Raw genomic sequence first — 20,785 nt, forward strand, 5'->3', positions numbered from 1 at the left:
AACCAAACAGAAAACAAAAAAACCCCACACAAAAAAAACCCCACGGTCCTCAGGACTGGTGGAAGTGGGGTATAGATAATCAGGGACCTCTTACTGTCCCTGAAACTATTCCTGGATAGGTCTGCTATACATGAGGGGCTTCGGTAATGCAAGGCCTGGAGAAGCCTGAGGCGTGTCCAGGTTGGAAGGGGCCAGGGGTGTCTGATTGATGGGAGGGGCTGTGGAGTGGAACTGGCCCTTTGGCCCCAGCATGGGGTCAACTCTCTGCCCCACCTTTACCCACTGTGTTGAGCGCCAGCATTCCAGCTGGGCTTTGGAAAGGGCTGAGTTGGCCAACACATGCCCCTGTACCTGGACCCTGCCACCATCCCCACCCCAAGACTGCCCCAAAACCAGTACCCAATGAGTGGGGAATGCATGACCCAGCTATGAGCCTGGACTTACCAGCCAGACAGTGGCACAAAGGGCAGCCTGCCCCTACAGGGGAGAAACTGAGGCTGGCTGAAATGGCAGGTCTGAAGGGTAGCGTCTTGACCCAGGGTCAGGTGGCTTCTGGACTCCCCAAGACCTTCACCGAAACGGCCCTGGATGCTTTCTGCCAAACAGCCTAAGCCAGCAGTAGCAGCTCCAGGATCTGTTTCAGGTGGCCACAGACAGGGGGCCCGCAAGGTCTCCAGAACTCGAGGGATCTGGGGAGGGGGCAAGCAGGCGGGGCTCCCAGGCGCTCCCCGTTTCAGAGTCTGTGTGAGGTTCCCAGAAAGCCGCCCTTACATCCCCCAGGGTCTCCCCTCCCTGGAAGCTGGTGGGCTGCAAGGGCCACCGGCCTGCCCAGTTACCGAAGGGGCGGAGCGAGCCGTGGGCGCCTCCAGGGGTGCGGGAGCCGCGGGAGCGCAGGGGGTGGGGCCCGGCGGGCAAGGGGAGGGGCGGCGGGGCGGCGGGCGGAGGGAGGGGCCGGCGCCGGCGGCGGCGACAGCGGCAGCTGCGGCGCGACAAGGCCGGGCACCTCGAAGCGCAAGGAGAGCGCGAGGTCCGCGCAGCCCAGCGCAGCCATGTGAGTGTCCGCGCCGTTTCCGGGGCTGCAGGCCGGGCGGGAGGCAGGCATGAAGGTTCTGGTGCCTCCCCCGCCGGCGCTGGCTGGCGGGTCCGGAATCTGAGGCCCTGTCCCGCCTCACCCCTTCCCCGGGACCCCGGCCGCGCCGTGTCTTTCCTCCCCTCCCCCCAGGCTCGGAGAACGTAGCTTCTCCCACAAAAGCCGCCGCCTCCGGGCCTGCAGCGCCTGGCGGTGCCGCCTTTCCTCCCACGGCAAGGCCCTGGCGGCCGGTGCCCTGGGGCTCTGGGGTGGGCCAGGCCGGAGGGCGGGCGCAAGGCGCCAGCCTGGGCCCTGGCACGCGCCTTCCCCGGGAGCCCTTGCTGCCCTCGCCGCAGGGGAGGCTGGGCTGGAAATTGGGAGGGGGCGACGAAGGATGCGGGCTGGCCTCCGAGCTGAGCTAATCCTCCTAGCTCCAGGGGCCGGCATAAGCGGCTTTGTGGCCGACCCCGAGGTGACCGAGACTGGGTTGGAGCCGGGCTCTTAGCCCAAACCTGGCGTACGTAGCCCAAGCCAGAGAGGACTGTCCTGGTCGGGGAACAGAGCTTGTCCCTGGAAATGGAGGCTGGCGCGAGGTCCCTGCAACAGCCGGGCCTGGGCACCCTGCAGAACGGGTTTGGGCAAGGGGCTGCTCACCAGGGCTAGAGGTCGGGTTCAGTCCATCTTCATCACCCTTTGTCCTCCTCTCCAGGGTGAGGCCTGAGTCCGGCCTCCCCTACCGACCCTCCCCAGCCAGTTCTAATGCGTGTTCAGGCGGCCGCCCAAGCACCTACTGCGCGCAGCCTCTTGTAACAATCCTGGTGCACTGGCTGCCATCTGACGGGCCGCGCCCTGGGCCTGCCGCATTTGGCCAACGCACAGCATCTGAGGAGGGTTATGACCATCTGGCAGATGCAGAAACAGGCCCAGAGAGGTTAGTAGTATTCTCGAGGTCACACAGCTGGTTTGGGAGAAGGGGAATTAGATCTGAGTCCTTGCCCCTGCGACATCCACCTCCGTCGTATTGGAGTGGGGAGAGGAATGAACTGGGGACTAAGGTACAAAATACTCCAGCGGGACAAGGAGGACTGGCATAGCTCCTTCCACCCCTCTCCCGGCTTGGGTCCTGTGGCTGCGGCGGGAGAGAGGAGCCAGGTGAACCGTTCCAGGGGTCTAGGTTTGGTTGCCGGTGAGGGGAGGACTCAGGGCGCTGGGCTAGGTCCTGCAGGGGAGAAGCGGGCGGGGAGGGCGCGGATGAGTCACGGCTGCCCCTCTGCGCCGCCGTTCCGACAGGGCCCGGCCCGGGGGAGGCCGCCCAGCTCCCAGCGCGCGGTCAGAGAATGTGACCAGCTGACCAGGGAGGGGGCCGGCAGGAAGTGAGGCCACCCGACCGCCTCCGCCCGGTTCCGGGGTGGGGGGGTCTCAGGCCGCGCCGCTCCCCCTCCCTCCTACATGCTTGGGCAGCTGCGAAATGACGTCAGCCCCGGGTTTGGGGGCAGTTGCCATGGAGACAGGGGCAGGCTCGGGGGGACCCCCTTCTCCATTGCAGCTGCCCCTTGCCCGGATTATTTTTAGCCTCTGTTTACCTCCGTCAGGGAAGGCCCTGGGGCGGGGCGGGGCTAGACCCGGGGACTCCCAGAGAGGCGGCTGGCCTGGCACAGTGCTGAGCTGGGCAGCCAGGTGGTGGGATATTCCACCGCACCCGGGTATGCCAGTCTTGGTGTGTAGGAAGTATAGTGGAACTGCAGGATCTGGGGCCATGCAGGCGGACAGGTCAGGGCTCCACTTCTGGACATCCTGACCTGGCTGTGCTGCAAGCCCCATAACCTTTGGAAACTTGGATTTGGGTCCTTTCCCATGCGGGGAGAGTCCCTAGGCTCTTTATCAGCCAGTCCCCCACCAGTTGAGGCGGCCCTCCTGCCTTAGCTCAAGGGGTTCAGCTCTTTTCCTACCTCTCCTCACCCAGCAACGGCAACCCTGGCCACCCATCTCCTGAAGTGGTCACTCAGATGGACATTCTGATGGTCATCTGTACCAACAGTTAGACATCCTGGTTCCTGTGGGACTCTGGGGATGGTGGCAGCAGAGGGCCAACCAGAGAAAGAAAACTGATGGAACAGTCAGCTGTTTCTGAGTCCAGAATCCCAGGGGATCCTATACCATCAGCAAGTGGGAAGGGAGAGGGAAGATTTTATGTGGGGTAGGGGAGTTGGGGTAGACACAGACTTGAAATCCTCCCCACCAACAAACAGCTCAAGACCTGCTGTTTCTGTGTCTAGGCAGCCCAGCTTCCCCCACTGCTCCCCCTCCTTCATCTCCCAGGTGCTCTGGCGGGTGGAGGGCCCCTAAAGTGCTGTAGTGAGCCAAGCAGATATGTCCCAGGCCTCACAAGGTTCAGTCTGGTGGGAAGACAGGCCCTAAAGGAGAACTGACAACTGAGTTATGTGGTCTTGGGTTCAGAGGGAGGAAGCCAAAAAGGGGGAACCAACCCATGACCTGCTTCCTGGAGGAAGAAGTCATAAGGTAGACCTGAGGAAAGAGATGGACTTGGCCCTGGGAAGTGGGAAGAAGGAATAGGAGCAATGAGGGCTATAGGTCAGATTCTGAAGAAGCTTGCAAGTATTGAGAGAGGGTCTCAGTTGCTAGAACAGGTAAAGCAGGGCACTGGGAGGGGAAGAGTGGTTGAAAGAATGTGAGGGACAGGACAGATCCTGAAGGGCTTGGTGGGTCATGTTTGAGGGTCTGGGCTTTCTCCCTGGGGTAAGAGTGCCTGTGGCTATTTCACAACAGTCCAAGTAGAGTGATATTAAAGACTTAGAGACTGGGTGCAGTGGCTCACACCTGTGGTCCCAGCACTTTGGGAGGCTGAGGTGGGTGAATCATGAGGTCAGGAGATGGAGACCATCTTGGTCATGGTGAAACCCCATCTCTACTAAAATACAAAAAATTAGCTGGGTGTGGTGGCAAGCGCCTGTAGTCCCAGCTACTCGGGAGGCTGAGGCAGGGGAATTGCTTGAACCCAGGAGACAGAGGTTGCAATGAGCTGAGATCATGCCATTGTACTTCAGCCTGGTGACAGAGCAAGACTCCGTCAAAAAAAAAAAAAAAAAAAAAAATTTAGAGTTCCAGGGTCAGACAGCTTGCATTTGAATCATGGCTTTGCCACTTACCGGCTTTGTAATTGTTAATAATAACAGCAGTTAATATTTGTTGTGTGTTCACAGTGAGATGTTAGCTGGGCATGGTGCTGCACGCCTGTGGTTCCAGCTACTTGGGAGGCTAAGGCAGTAAGATTGCTTGAGCCCAGGAGTTCAAGGCTATATTGTGCTATGAACGCACCACTACACTCAGACCTGGGTGACAGAGTGAGACCTTGTCTCAAAAAAAAAAAAAAAAATAGGTAGTGTGTCCACCCAACATCCCTATCCCACATACAGTTTTCCCGTCCCCAAACACTTCCTATAGAGGGATGTCCTCTTGAGAGATCTCAGTTCATCCTCCAACAGCCTTGGGAAATAGCTCTTGTTATCATTATTATTGTCCTCATTTTACAGATGGGTGTCTGAAACCCAAAAACTAATTAGTGTCTTGCCCAAGGTAACACAGCTAGTTAGCCTGAGGTTTCTCAGGTGCAAAATGGGGCTAATAGGACTTACCCCCATAAGGCTGTTGCCAGAATTAAATGAGATAATGTTTGCTAAGCTCAGTGCCTGGCATATAGAAAGCTCTCAATAAAGAACAGTTTTTGGCACTGTCAGGTGGCTGGTATTTTAAGGTCAGTATTGTTACTGAATAATGAATGGATGATTGCAGGTTAGAGTGGAGACAGGGATTCCCCCAGGAAGGTTCTAGCTCATCAGGAGCCCAAATGTAAGGTTCGAGGGGATTGTTGATGATGGCTTGGACCTGAATTCTGGCTATAAGGGTAGAGGTGAGGGGGCAGATTGCAGAGAGTTAAGAGCTAGACCTGGCAGGAAGGGGTGACTGAGTGGCCATGGGGGCTAACTGAGACATCCAGGATGACTCCTAGTTTCTGTCTTGAACATCTGGGTGCACAGGTGTTGGGGCTGTCATGGAGAAGTTGAGACTAGGGAGAGTCAGGCTGAAAGTGGTGAATTTGATTTGGGAGCCTCAAACCCATTGTGCACTGTGATGGTGCACTCAGCATCTGGGGAGGCAGCAAGCGGCAGTTGGGTACAGAGGCCTGGTGCTCAGAAGAGTGGCTTGGGTGAGGGAGAGATAAGGAAGTTGGCAACATTTAGATGGCATTGAGCTGCAGGAGCTGTGCACAGCCCAACAGCAGGGAGGATAAGGCCCATTCAGGGATGGGGGAGAAAAGGGGCCTCTGTGGGAAAGTAAGATGTACAGCCAGAAAAGTAGGTAGAAAATCAGCGTATTGCCTCTTGAAATTCAGGGGAAGGAAGGGCTTAAAGAAGAGGGGAGCCACAAAGTCCAAAGCTTTACTGAGATCAAGCAGGATAAGGATGAAACATGGGCACTGGGTTCAGCAACAGAGAGGTCACTGTGACCTTGTCCAGACTAGTCAGGGGAGTGGTGGGTACAGAAGCCGGACCAGGATGGGAAGAGGAGTAGGTGGCTATGATGAGGAAATGCAGGTAGACATCTCTTCAAGACACTTGGCTTTGAAAGGAGAGGAGAGAGAGATGAGATGAGGAATGGGGTAGCTGGAGAAAGACTTGAGGCCGACAGGAGAGTCATGGAGTTTTGTTCTTGTTGCCCAGGCTGGAGTGCCATGGCACGGTCTCACCTCACTACAACCTCCACCTCCTGGGTTCAAGCGATTCTCCTGCCTCAGTCTCCCAAGTAGTTGGGATTACAGCCATGTGCCACCATTCCCAGCTAATTTTTTTTTTTTTTTTTTTTTTTTTTTTTCAGTAGAGACAGGATTTCACCAAGTTCATCAGGCTGGTCTCAAACTCCTGACTGCAGGTGATCCACCAGCCTCAGCCTCCCAAAGTGCTAGGATTATAGCCATGAGCCTCTGCACCAGGCTGAGTCACTTCTTTTTTGTAATTACAAAAAATTTTTTTTGGAAGAATCTCGCTTTGTCACCCAGGCTGCAGGCTGGAGTGCAGTGGCGAGATCTCAGCTCACTGCAGCCTCCGCCTCTGGGTACAGCGATTCTCATGCCTCAGCCAGCCTCCTGAGCAGCTGGGACTACAGGCCACACCACCACGCCACCACTCTATTTTGTATTTTTAATAGAGTCAGGATTTCACCATATTAGCCAGGCTAGTCTCAAACTCCTGGCCTCAAGTGATCCACCCTCCTCAGCCTACCAAAGTGCTGGGATTACAGGTGTGAGCCACTCTGCCGGCCCAACATTTTGTAATTACTTATAACCAATTTTACATTGAAGTATAATAGACAGACAAAAGGTGTGTATGTCCTAAGTGTACAACTCTGTATATTTTCATAAGAGAACACACCCATATATGATCAGGAAACTTAACCCAGAGCAGGAACTCAGACATTACCAGCACCCTGGAAGACCCCTTGTGGCCTCTTCAGTCACAACACCTGGGGGGAGACTCCCAGGCTGACTTCTATCACCATAGATTAGTTTTGCATGCTCTTGAACTTCATTATCAAGGGGATCATACATCTGTCCTCTCTGGCTTGCTCTCAGATTCACCCATGTTGTTACATGTCGCTGTATATTTGTCATTCTTTTTGCTGTGTGATAATTCCATTATTCATTGACAAGCATCTGGACAGTTTCCAGGGTTGCTTTCCTTTTTCATTTTTCTTTTTTTGATACAGAGTCCCGCTCTGTCTCCCAGCCTGGAGTGCAGTGCAGTGTCACGATATTGGCTCACTGCAGCCTCCGCCTCCTGGGTTCAAGCGATTCTCCTGCTTCAGCCTCCCAAGTAGCTGGGACTACAGGCAGGCACCACCATGCCCGGCTAATGTTTGTTTGTTTGTTTGTTTGAGACAGAGTCTTACTCTGTTGCCCAGGCTGGAGTGCAGTGGTGCAATCTCCACTGACTGCAACCTCCACCTTCTGGGTTCAGACTCCGTGCCTCAGACTTTTTGTGCCTCAGACTCCGTGGTAGCTGAGATTGCAGGTGCTTGCCACCACACCCAGCTAATTTTTGTTTTTTTTGTTTTTGAGATGGAGTTTCGCTCTTGTTGCCCAGGCTGGAGTGCAATGGCGAGATCTCGGCTCACTGCACCTCTGTCTCCTGGGTTCAAGCAATTCTCCTGCCTCAGCCTCCCGAGTAGCTGGGACTACAGGCCAGCACCACCATGCCCAGCTAATTTTTATATTTTTAGTAGAGATGAGGTTTCACCATGTTGACCAGGATGGTCTCAATCTCTTGACCTCATGATCCGCCCACCTCGGCCTCCCAAAGTGCTGGGATTACAGGCGTGAGCCACCGCACCCAGCCAATTTTTGTATTTTTAGTAAAGACAGGGTTTCGCCATGTTGGTCAGGCTGGTTTCAAACTCCTGACCTCAGGTGATCCACCTGCCTTGGCCTCCCAAAGTGCTGGGATTACAGGCGTGAGCCACTGCACCTGGCCTAATGTCTGTATTTCTAGTAGAGACAGGGTTTCACCATGTAGGCCAGGATGGTCTCAAACTCCTGACCACATGCCCTCCTCTGCCTCCCAAAGTGCTGGGATTATAGGCATGAGCCACTGTGCCCAGCCTGCTTTCATCTTTCATGTGGGAGTGACTTGAGCTTGTCTGAGACTAGTGAAGAAAGACTGAAACACCCCGAAACAAGAAAGATGACTCGGGTCACATTCGAGTATTTGCTGGGCAGGCAGTGAGGGGCCTGGCCAAGGTTGAGGATTGCTCTGTGATTCCAGCCAGGTTGCTGTGCCAAGACCTATGGCAATTCCTGCCAGCCTGTGTGCAGGTGTAGAGAAGACTGGGAGTTGGGTTCCCCAGGGCTGGTTTCTGCCAGATGGGAAAGAGGTGTGCAGTGCTGAGGATACTCACAGCAGGCAAGTGATGGGATGGTGGCTGTCGATTCAGGCTGGGGAGGAGGCTGTGCAGAGAAGGTAGGGAAGAGAAGGTAGGAGGGAGCTGGCAGAAAAAAAGAAAGCAGAGGCGGACTGTGAGCTCTGCACAGGGTGGGGTCTGTGAAATTCTGGGCTGTATCTCCAGTGACTGGCACATGCTTCGCACAGGGTTGTCACTCAGTGAATAGCTGAATAGATGAGTGAGGACTCAAGGGACCAGAGGTCTCAGGTAAAAGGCAGGTGAGGTGGGGGTGATGGAAAGCCTAAGGGTTGCATCAATGTGGTTGTGGTTTAGGAAAGGGGCATTATAAAGCTGAGTGATAAGGCTGGGGATGGCTGAAGGGAGCAGAGAGGTCAGTGTTAGACAGGCAATCCATGGGAATGCACAGGTTACCAGTGTAGGGTGCAGGGTACCCAGGCTTCAAGGAGGAGGGGAGAATAACATTTCTCAAACTGAGGTCCCTGGACCTCTTGCATCTGAATCTGTCGGGGGAGTGGGAGCTTATGGAAATGCAGACCCCTGGGCCCACCTCAGCCTCTTGGGAAGAAAGTAAACACAGTAAGGGAGAACTGAGCCTCAAGGAGCAAGAGTGTTTATGAGATGGGGGGGCCCTACCAGGTCAGGAGAGGGATGGGCATGGTGGCTTCTATCCAGGCTAGAGGTGGACATGGGATAGTCAAAGAAGAGATAGGCCAGGCATGGTGGCTCATGCCTGTAATCCCATCACTTTGGGAGAATGAGGTAGGCAGATCGCCTGAAGTCAGGAGTTTGAGACCAGCCGGGGCAACATGCTGAAACCCCATCTCTACTAAAAATACAAACATTAGCTGACCATGGTGGCGGGTGCCTGTAATACCAGCTACTTAGGATCCTGAGGCAGAATTGCTTGAACCTGAGAGGTAGAGTTTGCAGTGAGCCGAGATCATGCCAGTGATCTCCAGCCTGGGCAACAGACCAAGACTCTGTCTTAAAAAAAAAAAAAAAAAAAAAAGAGAGAGAGAGAGAGAGATACTGGGGATGGTGATGGGGATAGGAACAAGTTGGTACCATGGAAATGCAGAACCTGAGAGGCCCGTGTGAACTGGGGGCAGGAAGGATGGGGCATTAGTCTAAGATGCAACTTGGCTAGGGAGGCCCCAGCTGGCAGCTAGACCCCATCCTTTCCCCTGGGTCCTGGGAGGAGGGGTGTGCCCAGACTGAGCACTCTGTAGTAGGAGTGGGTAGTGCATGAAGTTGTGGGACTCTTCTCTGCATCCCTCTTGGTGCAGCAGCACACCCTATTATGAGGTGGATCTAGTCCCACATTTTCAGCCTCTCTTCTCAGCCCCGGAGTCCCCTGGTCATCAGTGCCCTAACTCTCTGCCCTCCATCTGCACAGCCCCTCCAAACATCACCCTGAGCCCCAGCCTTCCACTTTTCAGTCCCCTACTATCCACCATTGCACACTTAGAACCCCAGCTCTGAGCCCTCTGTGTGTTTGGCCTTAGTACCGCTCAACAGCCACTATTCTGTGTGTGTTGTGGGAGTGGGGAGTCGGGCAGAGTATTGCTCTGTCTCCCAGGCTGGAATGCAGTAGAGCCACCTCCCGGGTTCAAGCGATTCTCCTGCCTCAGCCTCCTGAGTAGCTGGGATTACAGGCACGCGCCACCGCCTGGCTAATTTTTGTAATTTTAGTAGAGACCAGGGTTTTACCCTGTTGGTCAGGCTGGTCTCAAACTCCTGACTTCGTGATTCGCCCCCCTGGGCCACCCAAAGTGCTGGGATTATAGTCGTGAGCCACCACGCCCGGCTCAACAGCCACTATTTAAGCCCCGTCCCTGATACATCCTCCACTCAGCGCCCTCATTCTATCTTTCCATATTCATCCCCACGCTCAAATCCCTTAATGCACATTACTGACCCCAGCCAAGAAGACCCCTCATCCCCCGTCTGTCCCCTCCCGAGGGGAACCCCGGTCACCCGTCCCGCCCCATCCAGGCGGGCTGAGTCAGGCGGCAGGAACTGGGCGGGGGGCGGCGCTGGGAGGAGCCGACGCCGAGCCAGAGCCGCTGGGAGCGAGCGGGGAGCTCAGCGGGCGGCTCCAAGTGGCCAGGGTCGGAGGTGCTGCGGGGGGCGAGCACAGGTCGGGTGCCGTCCCGGACCCACCATGAACACCAAGAAGAGAGGTAATACCAGGCTCCGGGCTGCGAAAGCTCAGGGGCTGGCCCCAGGGGGTGCAGGCCGGGTTCGGGGGCCAGGAGTGCCTCTTTCGCCGAAGCGGGGTGGGGGGTCTGCCGAGGAGCTCTCCCGCCGAGGCTAGAGGTCGAGGCCTATGTCCGTGACTCAGTTTCCAGGTGGGAGCTGCAGGGAAGAGGAGGGGGCGGGGCCCTTCTCGGCATCGCGCCCCACTCTGGGAATCCCCCTGCCGGGAGGGCGCCGAAACGGCGGAGCCCTCTGTGGGGGCTGGGGGGAGCAGGTCACGCTGGCGGGCACAGGGCTGGCAACAAACCCGCTCCTGGTTGGGCCTGTCGGGCAGCTCTGTAGGGGTCAAGGCGCGCACCCCGCCCCGCCCCGGATCTCCTCGGCCTCCCAGGGTGGGGGCGCCAGACCTCCCTATACCCTGAGGGGGCTTCAGGGGCTGGGCTGGGAGGCTGCCCCGCCCCCGGGTAAACAGGCGCTTCCGCACATTCTTCGTGCGCGCCGCCCCTTTCCTGCCCCTTCCCAGCCAGTGGAGGGTCCCCGAGAGACCCCCCCTTCCTGCCCTGCGGCAGGCGGAGCCGGCACCTCGGCAGGAAGTGGGGGCCGAGCCGAGGCCACGCTGAGTCCGAGGCCGAGTCGCCTGCGCCTGGTCTGTCATTAGCGCCCAGGCCCGCAGGACTAGGAGGACCTGGCCGGATCCCGCTGGGGCAGCTGTGCTGGTGGCAGGAAGGACCTGCGCCAGCCCTGGAATTGAACCGCGGGGAGGTGGCTTCGGGGATCCGACCGATACTGGATAACCCCGCTTCACTCCCGCAGGGAGCCCCGCGCGGACTCGCTCCATGATGTCCCTGTCCGTGCGGCCGCAGCGTCGCCTGCTCAGCGCCCGGGTCAATAGGAGCCAGTCCTTCGCAGGCGTCCTCGGCAGCCACGAGCGGGGGCCCAGGTACGAGGCCGCGCGGGGTTGCTGGGGTCAAAGGGCGTTGGATGGGGCTGGGACTGGGTGCTAGCGAGGGTCTGGGGGACTCCTGTTCTCCCCTGTCTGAGGACAGCCTCTCCTTTAGGAGCTTCCCGGTCTTCAGCCCGCCGGGGCCCCCACGGAAGCCCCCCGCCCTCTCCCGAGTGTCCAGGATGTTTTCCGTGGCTCACCCAGCCCCCAAGGTGCCACAGCCCGAGCGGCTGGACCTGGTGTACACGGCGCTGAAGCGGGGTCTGACGTGAGCAGCTCCTCCCTCCCCAGCCCTGTCCTGGGATCCCTCCCCAAGCCTGCATCCTGCTAGCAGGAAACTTCTCCATCCCCATGCCCTCTCCCTGCTGTCTGCACCCTGGGCAGGTTGAGGCTAAAGAGCCGAGTGCATTCTTCTGGTCACCCCTTTCCTCAGGGCCTACTTGGAAGTGCACCAGCAGGAGCAGGAGAAACTCCAGGGGCAGATAAGGGAGTCCAAAAGGAATTCCCGCCTGGTGAGTGGTGGGAGGTAGGGATGCTCTTTGCCTCTGTGGTGTGGAGGGCTGGGCTGGGCCAGCCCTGGGTGGTATCTGGGCTATTTTCTGGGGTGACTTGGTTCAGGTGTGAGTAGAAAAGGGGATATCAGGAAAGGATGAGGGGTTTTCTATCCCCAAACTTTTCTGTGTACACTTTCTGCTTGGGACTCAGTACCTGCCCCAGGAGCTTCCAGTGGGGTAGATGGGACACCCACAGACATGAATAGCAGGAGATTCTGCTGCAATGGTACTGAGGAGAGCCATGGTACTTCTTGGAAAGAGGTTAGGGCTTCCCAGAGGAGGGAACACTTCTGCCGGGTCTTGAAGCATGAATGGGAGCTCCCCTGCAGAGGGGACCTTGCACAAAGAGGCATAGAGCTCTGATGCAGCTGCCTGCCAGAAAAGGAATCCCAGGGAAGAGGTGGGGGAGGGGATATGGAGGGGGTTGAAAGGACCAGATCTGTGCTACCAGCATCTACCAAGGGCTAGGCCAGCAGGAAAGGGGGTCAGTTGCTACTGCAACAGGAGTGCTTGTGGACTGTGGTGTGAGACAGGGGAGCTGTGATGAGTCTGAGTCTGCCTCTGCTGGAGTCCTCCTCATCCCTCCTAAATGCCCCTTTCTCCCCACCCCCTGCAGGGCTTCCTGTATGATCTGGACAAGGTGAGTATGTATGGAATGGTACTGGAAGGGGTTGGCTCACGGGGAGGGTAAGGGCCCTGGTCCTCAGGCCCCTCCTGACCCACCTCTCCCTCAGCAAGTCAAGTCCATTGAACGCTTCCTGCGACGACTGGAGTTCCATGCCAGCAAGGTAGGAGTGCAGTATGTGTGTGGACTGGGATGGGGGGTTAGATATCATAGGGAGAAGAGGGGCAGTGCCAGGTCCTGGGTGAGCTGAGCAACCCCAGAGGTGGGTCTCAGTCCCCCTACTGCCACCCCACTCACCTTCCCAGATCGACGAACTGTATGAGGCATACTGTGTCCAGCGGCGTCTGCGGGATGGTGCCTACAACATGGTCCGTGCCTATACCACTGGGTCCCCTGTGAGCCGAGAGGCCCGGGACAGCCTGGCAGAGGCCACTCGGGGGCATCGAGAGTACACGGAGGTGAGGGATAGGTGCCCATGAGACAGAGGCACAGGGTGTGGCAGGGCTAGTGGCTGGCTCTTGACCCCCTCCTATCCCTGCCTCTCCCTCCCAGAGCATGTGTCTGCTGGAGAGCGAGCTGGAGGCACAGCTGGGCGAGTTTCATCTCCGAATGAAAGGTACTGAGTTGTGGGGGCAGGTGGGGGGCCAGATGGAGTATGATGAAGACCCCCAATATGGCTCACCGACTTCTCCCCTTCTCCCCCAACTCCCAGGGCTGGCTGGCTTCGCCAGGCTGTGTGTGGGTGATCAGTATGAGGTATGAGAATGTGCAGGGGGGCTGGGTCGGCAGGGTCCCAATGCCTAGGGCTGGCTTACCCCGCCTGTTTCCCCAGATCTGCATGAAATATGGGCGTCAGCGCTGGAAACTACGGGGCCGAATTGAGGGTAGTGGAAAGCAGGTGTGGGACAGTGAAGAAACCATCTTTCTTCCTCTGCTCACGGAATTCCTGTCTATCAAGGTGATGTCTCTGCCTGGGAGTACAGGACACCATGGTCCTGTGAACCCCTTGTGACCCCTATTACCCTGAGTCTCTTACTCCTGTGACCCCCTCATTTCTCCATGGCCCTGTGAATATATGATCTCATGATCTTCATGACCCTTTGGTTTCCTTATAATCTTTGTGGGCTTGCGAGCAACAATCTTTGTGACTCTTAGGACATCATGGCCTCCTGACCCTGTGACCTCCTCATGATCTTCTGACCCTGTGGATATTTGACCCCCCAAGCTCCCATGGGACTGTGACCCCCATGACCTCTGTGGCCCTACCATGCAGACTTCAGTGATTCCCATGCTCCCAGGCTGCTTCAAGCATCCATGACCCCATGAGCATTCAGTCATTCGTTCATTCATTTATGAGACAGGGGTCTCACTCTGTCACCCAGGCTTGAGTGCAGCAGTGCAATCATATCTCACTGCAGCCTCAAACTCCTGGGCTCAAACCATCCTCCCACCTCAGCCTCCCAAGTAGCTAGGATTACAGGTGTACCACAATGCCTGGCTAATTTTTTTTTTTTTGAGACTGCGTCTTGCTATGTTGCCCAGGCTGGTCTTGAACTCCTGACCCTGATCCTGCCGCCTCAGCCTCCCATGACCATTTTATAAGCTGTATGCAAATTCAGACCTCACATTGCCCACAATCTCATGGCCCCTGCCCCCTTGTGACCCCACCATCCACTCTTGGCTATAGGTAACAGAACTGAAGGGCCTGGCCAACCATGTGGTTGTGGGCAGTGTCTCCTGTGAGACCAAGGACCTGTTCGCTGCCCTGCCCCAGGTTGTGGCTGTGGATATCAATGACCTCGGCACCATCAAGCTCAGCCTGGAAGTCACATGGAGGTTGGTGGGACTGAGGGGCTTGGGGGAGGGCCAGGAGGGCTATGGCACCTTCCAACAGCCTCTTCCCTTCCCAGCCCCTTCGACAAGGATGACCAGCCCTCAGCTGCTTCTTCTGTCAACAAGGCTTCCACAGTCACCAAGCGCTTCTCCACCTATAGCCAGAGCCCACCAGACACACCCTCGCTTCGGGAACAGGCCTTCTATGTGAGTCACAGCCCAGGTCCAGACCTCACTGTCCTCCAGAGGCTCCCTGGGGGTGGTTCTGAAATGCCCTCTCTTTCTCAGAACATGCTACGACGGCAGGAGGAGCTGGAGAATGGGACAGCATGGTCTCTGTCATCCGAATCTTCAGATGACTCATCCAGCCCACAGCTCTCAGGCACTGCCCGCCACTCATCAGCCCCTAGGCCCCTGGTGCAGCAGCCCGAGCCCCTCCCCATCCAAGTTGCCTTCCGTAGGCCTGAGACCCCTAGCTCTGGGTTCTTGGATGAGGAGAGGGCTGTGGCCCCAATCCTGGCAAATGGGCACGTACCCTATAGTCGGACTCTAAGCCACATCAGTGAGGCTAGTGTAGACGCTGCCTTGGCTGAGGCTTCAGTGGAGGCTGTGGGCCCAGAAAGCCTAGCCCAGGGACCTAACCCACCTATATACCCAGATCCCACACATGGGGAGCACCCCAATCCTGATCCTCCTGCCCTGGACCTTGGCCACTCTGCGACAAGCTCTACCCCTGGTACAACAGGTTCTGTCCCCACATCCACAGACCCTGCCCCATCTGCACACCTAGACTCAGTTCATAAGGCCACAGACTCTGGCCCTTTAGAGCTGCCAGGCCCCACTCATACCACTACAGGCTCTACCTATAGTGCCGTTACCCCAACCCACAGTGCTCCAAGTGCCCCTACTCACACTACTACAAGCTCCACCCACAAGCCCATAATCTCTACCCTTACTGCTACAGGCCCTACCCTCAATATCACAGGCCCAGTCCAGACTACCACAAGCCCTGCCCACAGCAGAGCAAGCCCTACTCATACTTCCACAAGCCCCACTCACACTTCCACAAGACCCACCCATGCCACAAGTCCCACCCACACCACCACAAGTCCCACCCACAAAACCAGGAAGTCAACTCACACCACTACAAATTGTACCCCCAGTGCTATCAGCCTAGTCCAGACTGCCACAAGCCCCACCCATCCCACCACAAGCCCCACCCCTATAAATGTAAGCCCTTCCACTTCTCTAGAACTTGCTACCCTCCCCAGCCCTTCCATACACTCAGACCCCACCCTCCCAGGAACCGATTCCATTCCCTGTAGCCTGCCAGCCTCCACTTCCTGCACTCAGGCAGACCCTATAGCCCCCAGCACCTCCCACCCAAGTCCTGCCCATTCCAGTTGGAAACCCCTCACAAGCCCTGCCCCAGATCCCCCAGAGCCAATGGTTCAGAGCCTAAGCCCCACTCCCTCACCCCCAACCCGTGCACCCCAGCATTCAGAACTTAGCGTGGCTATGGTTGTCCAGACCCCAGTCCCAGGGGCAGCTGGGGGTACTGGGAACAGGAGGCTAGAGGAGGCACTGGGGGCCCTAATGGCTGCCCTGGATGACTACCGTGGCCAGTTTCCTGAGCTGCAGGGCCTGGAGCAGGAGGTGACCCGACTAGAGAGTCTGCTCATGGTGAGGAGGGCTGGGCTGGGCTAGGGCAGCCAGGAAGGGCAGCCAGGGGGTGGTAGCCACTCTGACACCCTTCACAACTTTAGCAGAGGCAAGGCCTGACTCGCAGCCGGGCCTCCAGTCTCAGCATCACTGTGGAGCATGCCTTGGAGAGCTTCAGCTTTCTCAATGAAGACGAAGATGAAGACAATGATGTTCCTGGGGACAGGTGAGGGGGCTAGGCAAGATGGGTGTAGGGCTAGGTGAGAGGAAAAAGGTGAGGCAGGACCAGGGGATGGTGGAACAGGTGAGTTGGGAGAAAGTCAAAGAGGAGAACAGGTGAGGCGGGGCCAGGTGGAGCACATGAGGACTGAGTTGCTGGCAGCTGTACCTGTGTCCACCCCGTCTGTGTCCCTCATGCCCATGTCTCTAACCCCACATGTGTCCTCAGTGCTTGTGACCGCACTCCTCATCTCTGCAATGTCATCTCCCCTGCCAGTCCCCATCAGCTCGGGAGCCCCCAGCCCTTCCTTTTCCCCTTGGTGTCACCTTGAACCTGCCCTTTGAAGGAGCTCTCTCAGTGCCCTGCCATGCACCCTAGGTCCTCCAGCACTGCCCTACTCCTCGACCTCGACTCTCCCAGAGGCCCTGGCCCCTCAACTGTCAGTTCTGGAGTGGCCTTTGCTGGTTCCTAGTTGAGACTTGTGCTAGGTCCCTCCTCCCTCAGCTGTTGCCCAGGCCATGGCCCCATGTCCTGCACCCTTTCCAGTCCACTTGTCACAAACCATCCCACCTGCAACCTACTCCCACCCATGCCAGCCCCAGTGGTCCCAGTTGGAGGCAGCATGGGCCAGACTGACTGCAGAGATCCCCACTACAACCTGCTGGTCCCATCCCCTTCCTCCTTCTGGAAATCCTTCATGAGCTTACCCCACTGTCTGCTGTCTGTGCATCATCTGTCCTTCCTTTCTGGGATGGGGAAGCTTAATAAAAATAAATGCTGATGACCAGGTGGTGATGTGTGCTTCTGGGGTGATTGACCCCATTTTTCCCTCAGGCCCCCAAGCAGCCCGGAGGCTGGGGCTGAGGACAGCATAGATTCACCTAGTGCCCACCCTCTCAGCACGGGGTGTCCAGCTCTGGACGCTGCCTTGGTCCAGCACCTGTACCACTGCAGTCGCCTCCTGCTGGTGAGGCCGGTGGTGTTCCCTCACCCTTCCCTTGTAACCCTTCACCCCAGGGAGTCCTGCCTTTCCATCCTGGTCCTCTATACCTCCTCTGAGTTCCACACCCCAGTGCCCTGGGGCCCTTGCCATTTGGCTCTTGCTGAATGGAATATCCCCCACACTCTGCAAACCCAACCTCCCCAATGCATGCTGGGACTTGTCCCTGAGCACCATGCTCCCAAACCCTATCCTGAGGCCTCAGCTACTTCGCCACCCGTGTTCTCCAGAAACTGGGCACATTTGGACCCCTTCGCTGCCAGGAGGCATGGGCCCTGGAGCGGCTGCTGCGGGAAGCCCGAGTGCTGGAGGCCATATGCGAGTTCAGCAGAAGGTGGGAGACCCTGGCCACCTCTGCCCAGGAAGGTAAAGGCTCCTACCTCAGCCTACCACCATCTGCATGCTCTCTACCCACCCGCCTGCTCTATTGCTGACAGTTTCCCACACCCCCTCACAGTGGTGCAGTTCTCGGCCTCTCGGCCTGGCTTCCTGACCTTCTGGGACCAATGCACAGAGGGACTCAGCTGCTTCCTCTGCCCGGTGGAGCGGGTGCTTCTCACCTTCTGCAACCAGTATGGTGTGCGCCTCTCCCTGCGCCAGCCAGGCTTGGCTGAGGCTGGTAAGTGGGCTGCCTACCCGCGCCTCCTTCCACCCTTGCTCAGATTCCCAGTGACAGGAAGCCCAAGGAAGCCAGGTGAGCCCACACAGATACAGAAGCTGGGCACTGAGGAGACCAGCAAAGGCTTGTGCCATAGAGCAAAAGGACCCAGATGGGGGGGGTTTGAACAGGGGGCCCCTGGATCTGAGCCTGGGGTGGGAACATCTCTCCCCTCTAAAAGCCTGTGTTCACCCAAACTCTAAGGCCAATGTTACTGCCTCCTACAGTGTGTGTGAAGTTCCTGGAGGATGCCCTGGGGCAGAAGCTGCCCAGAAGGCCCCAGCCAGGACCTGGAGAGCAGCTCACGGTCTTCCAGTTCTGGAGTTTCGTGGAAACCCTGGACAGCCCCTCCATGGAGGCCTACGTGACCGAGACTGCCGAGGAAGGTGAGGCAGTAACCTGATCACAAAGTGGCCTGACTTTCTGGGTCTAAGGACAAGCCCTCCCTACCCTCAGGAGCTCCTCACCCTGCCACGTTGCCCACCCACCCACCATAGCCCCTTTTTTCAGTGTTACTGGTGCGGAATCTGAACTCAGATGACCAGGCTGTTGTGCTGAAGGCCCTGAGATTGGCACCTGAGGGGCGTCTGCGAAGGGATGGGCTGCGGGCCCTCAGCTCCCTGCTCGTCCATGGCAACAACAAGGTCATGGCTGCTGTCAGCACCCAGCTCCGGAGCCTGTCACTGGGCCCTGCCTTCCGGGAGAGGGTGAGTCGGACAGGGCTCCCTTGAGGGTGAGGGCTGGGTTCCCGGGCTCCTGGCGTCTGGTTAAGTCTGTCCTCCTGCCCTTCCATAGGCCCTCCTGTGCTTCCTGGACCAGCTGGAGGATGAGGATGTGCAGACTCGAGTGGCTGGCTGCCTGGCCCTGGGCTGCATCAAGGTGACCCCTGCCAAGCCTTCCACCCCTCCATCCCCTCCCAACACCCCCACCCCTGTGCCCCTCCCATCCGCTTCCACGGGCCCACCTTAATGCTCCCTCCCCTGACAGGCTCCTGAGGGCATTGAGCCCCTGGTGTACCTCTGCCAGACGGACACAGAAGCTGTGAGGGAAGCTGCCCGGCAAAGCCTGCAGCAGTGTGGTAAGGCTGGGGGATGGAGAGATGGGTGGAGTTCTGGGACATCTTGGCTGATGGAAGTAGGAGAGATGGCGCCAGGTGTGGGAGAACAGGATGGGGCTAGGGACACACCTGATGTCATCCTCACTCATTACAGGAGAAGAGGGACAGTCTGCCCATCGACGGCTGGAGGAGTCCCTGGATGCCCTGCCCCGCATATTTGGGCCTGGCAGCATGGCCAGCACAGCATTCTAAACTATTCACCCACAGGTTCCTGGCGCCCCTTCCCCCCACTTTCAGGGCTCACCAGGCACTGGCAAGGAGGGTAAGGGCTGGCTCCAGATACCCGTCCCCCACAGATTCCTAGCAATGAAAATCTAATATATTCTTCTGTTGCCCCTGGGTTGGAGAGTCGGTGCCTGCAGTCAAGTGCCTCTCAGCCTCGGCTCAGCACATCCCTTGCCATAAATCAGTGTCCGGGGCTTGGCCACCCTGCCTCTGCCCAGCCACATCCCTTGGTTTTGTATTTTATTTACAGAGTTTTACAGAAAATAAAAAAGCAAAATGCCTTTCCTACATGGCCTGGTACACTCCTGACCCTCTGCTCCAATACCCTCTGGCCATGGCCCTTCCTGACACTGGTGTGTCTACACTGCAGCTGTGACAGTGGCATGTGCACTTGCCCTAGAAATCCAAGTGGAAGAAAGCCCAAAGGCTAGAACTAGGCTTGGAGAAGGGAAAAGGCTCAGCCTGCAGATGGGGCCTACCCTGGGCCTGGGAACTGCGGCCCAAGGTGGAGCTGAACTGTGGAGTTGGCCCAGAGAACTCCAAAGAGTGCCAATCCTGGGAAAGGCTGTGGCCTAGGGGCAAAGGGGAAGAGGAAAAGGAGGCACGCTGTGGCTGGGGCTTCTGGCCACCAGGGGGCAGCAGATCCACATCAGCAGATGCCAGGCCTGGGTCTTCTGCAGCCTGGGCAGCTTTCTGCAGAGGGGACTGAAGAAGCTCCTTGAGGCTGGGTGGCAGGGGAGAGGAGATCCTTGTGGAGGGGAAGAGCTGGAGCCTGGGAGGAGACCTCCAGATGGCTACTCTGTGACCAGGAGACCTCCGGATGGCTACCCTGTGACCCAAGACAGCAAGTCCCTTCCCTCCACAGCCATCTCCCTCTCTGTAATAACAAACCTGCCTGAACTCTGTGACCCTTAACAGCTGGCCAACCTGTGTTGCTTCAGGAAGCAGAGATCCTGGAGAGGGCTTGTCTTGCCTGCCTCACCTCGCCCCATAGCTGCCTGGCTTATGAATGTGTTAACCCCAGAAGGCTGAGTCCTGCGTGAGGAATTAGAGAGTGGGGTGGGACTTCAGGATGGCAGTCCTGTTCTAAAAGGGGCTGAGGGAGGCCCATACCTGTGGCTAGAGAAACAGGCTCTCTACCCTCCCCCTCTTCCCCAGCACTTCCAGTATCCAGGGGCAAGGAGATGGTGCACAGGCAGTGCCTCCCAGACTCCTTGAGGCCACTCTGATGTCCCAGTGCCTGTTGCAGCAGCTTGGCCTGTGTGGGACGAGTCACATTGGGGAGCCTGCCCTCAGGAAGAGCCAGTAAGGTGCCAATAGCCCCTGGAGGATGACCCAGATCCCCGGGGAGCCCTGCCCCCCAGTGTCTTAGAGCTAAGTATGAAGAGGTTTGGCTGGGGCCTTAACCACCTGCTGGGGAAGCCAAGTTGAGCAGAAAAACGGCAACAGGAAGGAGCACAGGAAACACCTGTGTGTGGATGCAAGTGGCTCATTCCAGATGCTGGGGCGAGGATGGGCAGGGGCAGGCAGGCAGCTCTCTACACACTGGTATGGCTCTTTGCTCTCTTGCTAACAATGAAGGGTGGCACGGGATGGTGCAGCTCAGTCTTTTGGTTGGTCAGCTGGAGCAGCATGGGGTAGAGGAGGCAAACAAATGATGGGGACTAGCCACAGCTGGGGCCTCTAGCAGTCCCAGAACCACCCC

At 57.5% G+C, this 20,785-nt stretch overlaps 1 protein-coding gene across 8 annotated transcripts; it reads left to right on the forward strand.

Annotated features, from left to right (window-relative positions):
- Positions 1 to 928: 928 nt before the first annotated feature.
- Positions 929 to 19,370, forward strand: RIPOR1 (RHO family interacting cell polarization regulator 1). Of its 8 annotated transcripts, XM_032283731.1 has the most exons (23): positions 10,076 to 10,227; positions 11,057 to 11,183; positions 11,302 to 11,454; positions 11,620 to 11,698; positions 12,357 to 12,380; positions 12,475 to 12,528; positions 12,671 to 12,823; positions 12,918 to 12,981; positions 13,078 to 13,121; positions 13,198 to 13,323; positions 14,053 to 14,201; positions 14,276 to 14,405; positions 14,487 to 15,211; positions 15,377 to 15,881; positions 15,965 to 16,086; positions 16,915 to 17,047; positions 17,311 to 17,446; positions 17,538 to 17,699; positions 17,966 to 18,124; positions 18,249 to 18,445; positions 18,534 to 18,617; positions 18,726 to 18,816; positions 18,950 to 19,370. In XM_032283731.1, the coding sequence occupies exons 1-23, from the start codon at positions 10,209 to 10,211 to the stop codon at positions 19,045 to 19,047; spliced, it is 3,534 nt and encodes a 1,177-aa protein (XP_032139622.1). In that variant the 5' UTR covers positions 10,076 to 10,208; the 3' UTR covers positions 19,048 to 19,370. The 8 variants fall into 8 exon arrangements, with proteins under 8 accessions (XP_032139624.1, XP_032139623.1, XP_032139625.1 ...); XM_032283733.1 differs by lacking the exon at positions 10,076 to 10,227 and adding an exon at positions 929 to 1,051 and having other exon boundaries at positions 14,487 to 15,881; XM_032283732.1 differs by lacking the exon at positions 10,076 to 10,227 and adding an exon at positions 1,111 to 2,000 and having other exon boundaries at positions 14,487 to 15,881.
- The last annotated feature ends 1,415 nt before the right edge of the window (positions 19,371 to 20,785 follow it).

The sequence above is a fragment of the Sapajus apella genome, unplaced genomic scaffold (assembly GCF_009761245.1).
Source record: "Sapajus apella isolate SASKATOON/1434 unplaced genomic scaffold, GSC_monkey_1.0 scaffold15, whole genome shotgun sequence".
Classification (NCBI taxonomy): Eukaryota; Metazoa; Chordata; class Mammalia; order Primates; family Cebidae; genus Sapajus; species Sapajus apella.

Coding starts and splice junctions, on each gene's coding strand:
- RIPOR1 (XM_032283732.1), top strand. CDS start 1,964: ATGACCATCTGGCAGATGCAGAAACAGGCCCAGAGAG. Junction 15,882..15,964: donor GACTAGAGAGTCTGCTCATG/GTGAGGAGGGCT, acceptor TCACAACTTTAG/CAGAGGCAAGGCCTGACTCG. Junction 18,125..18,248: donor GACCGAGACTGCCGAGGAAG/GTGAGGCAGTAA, acceptor CCCTTTTTTCAG/TGTTACTGGTGCGGAATCTG.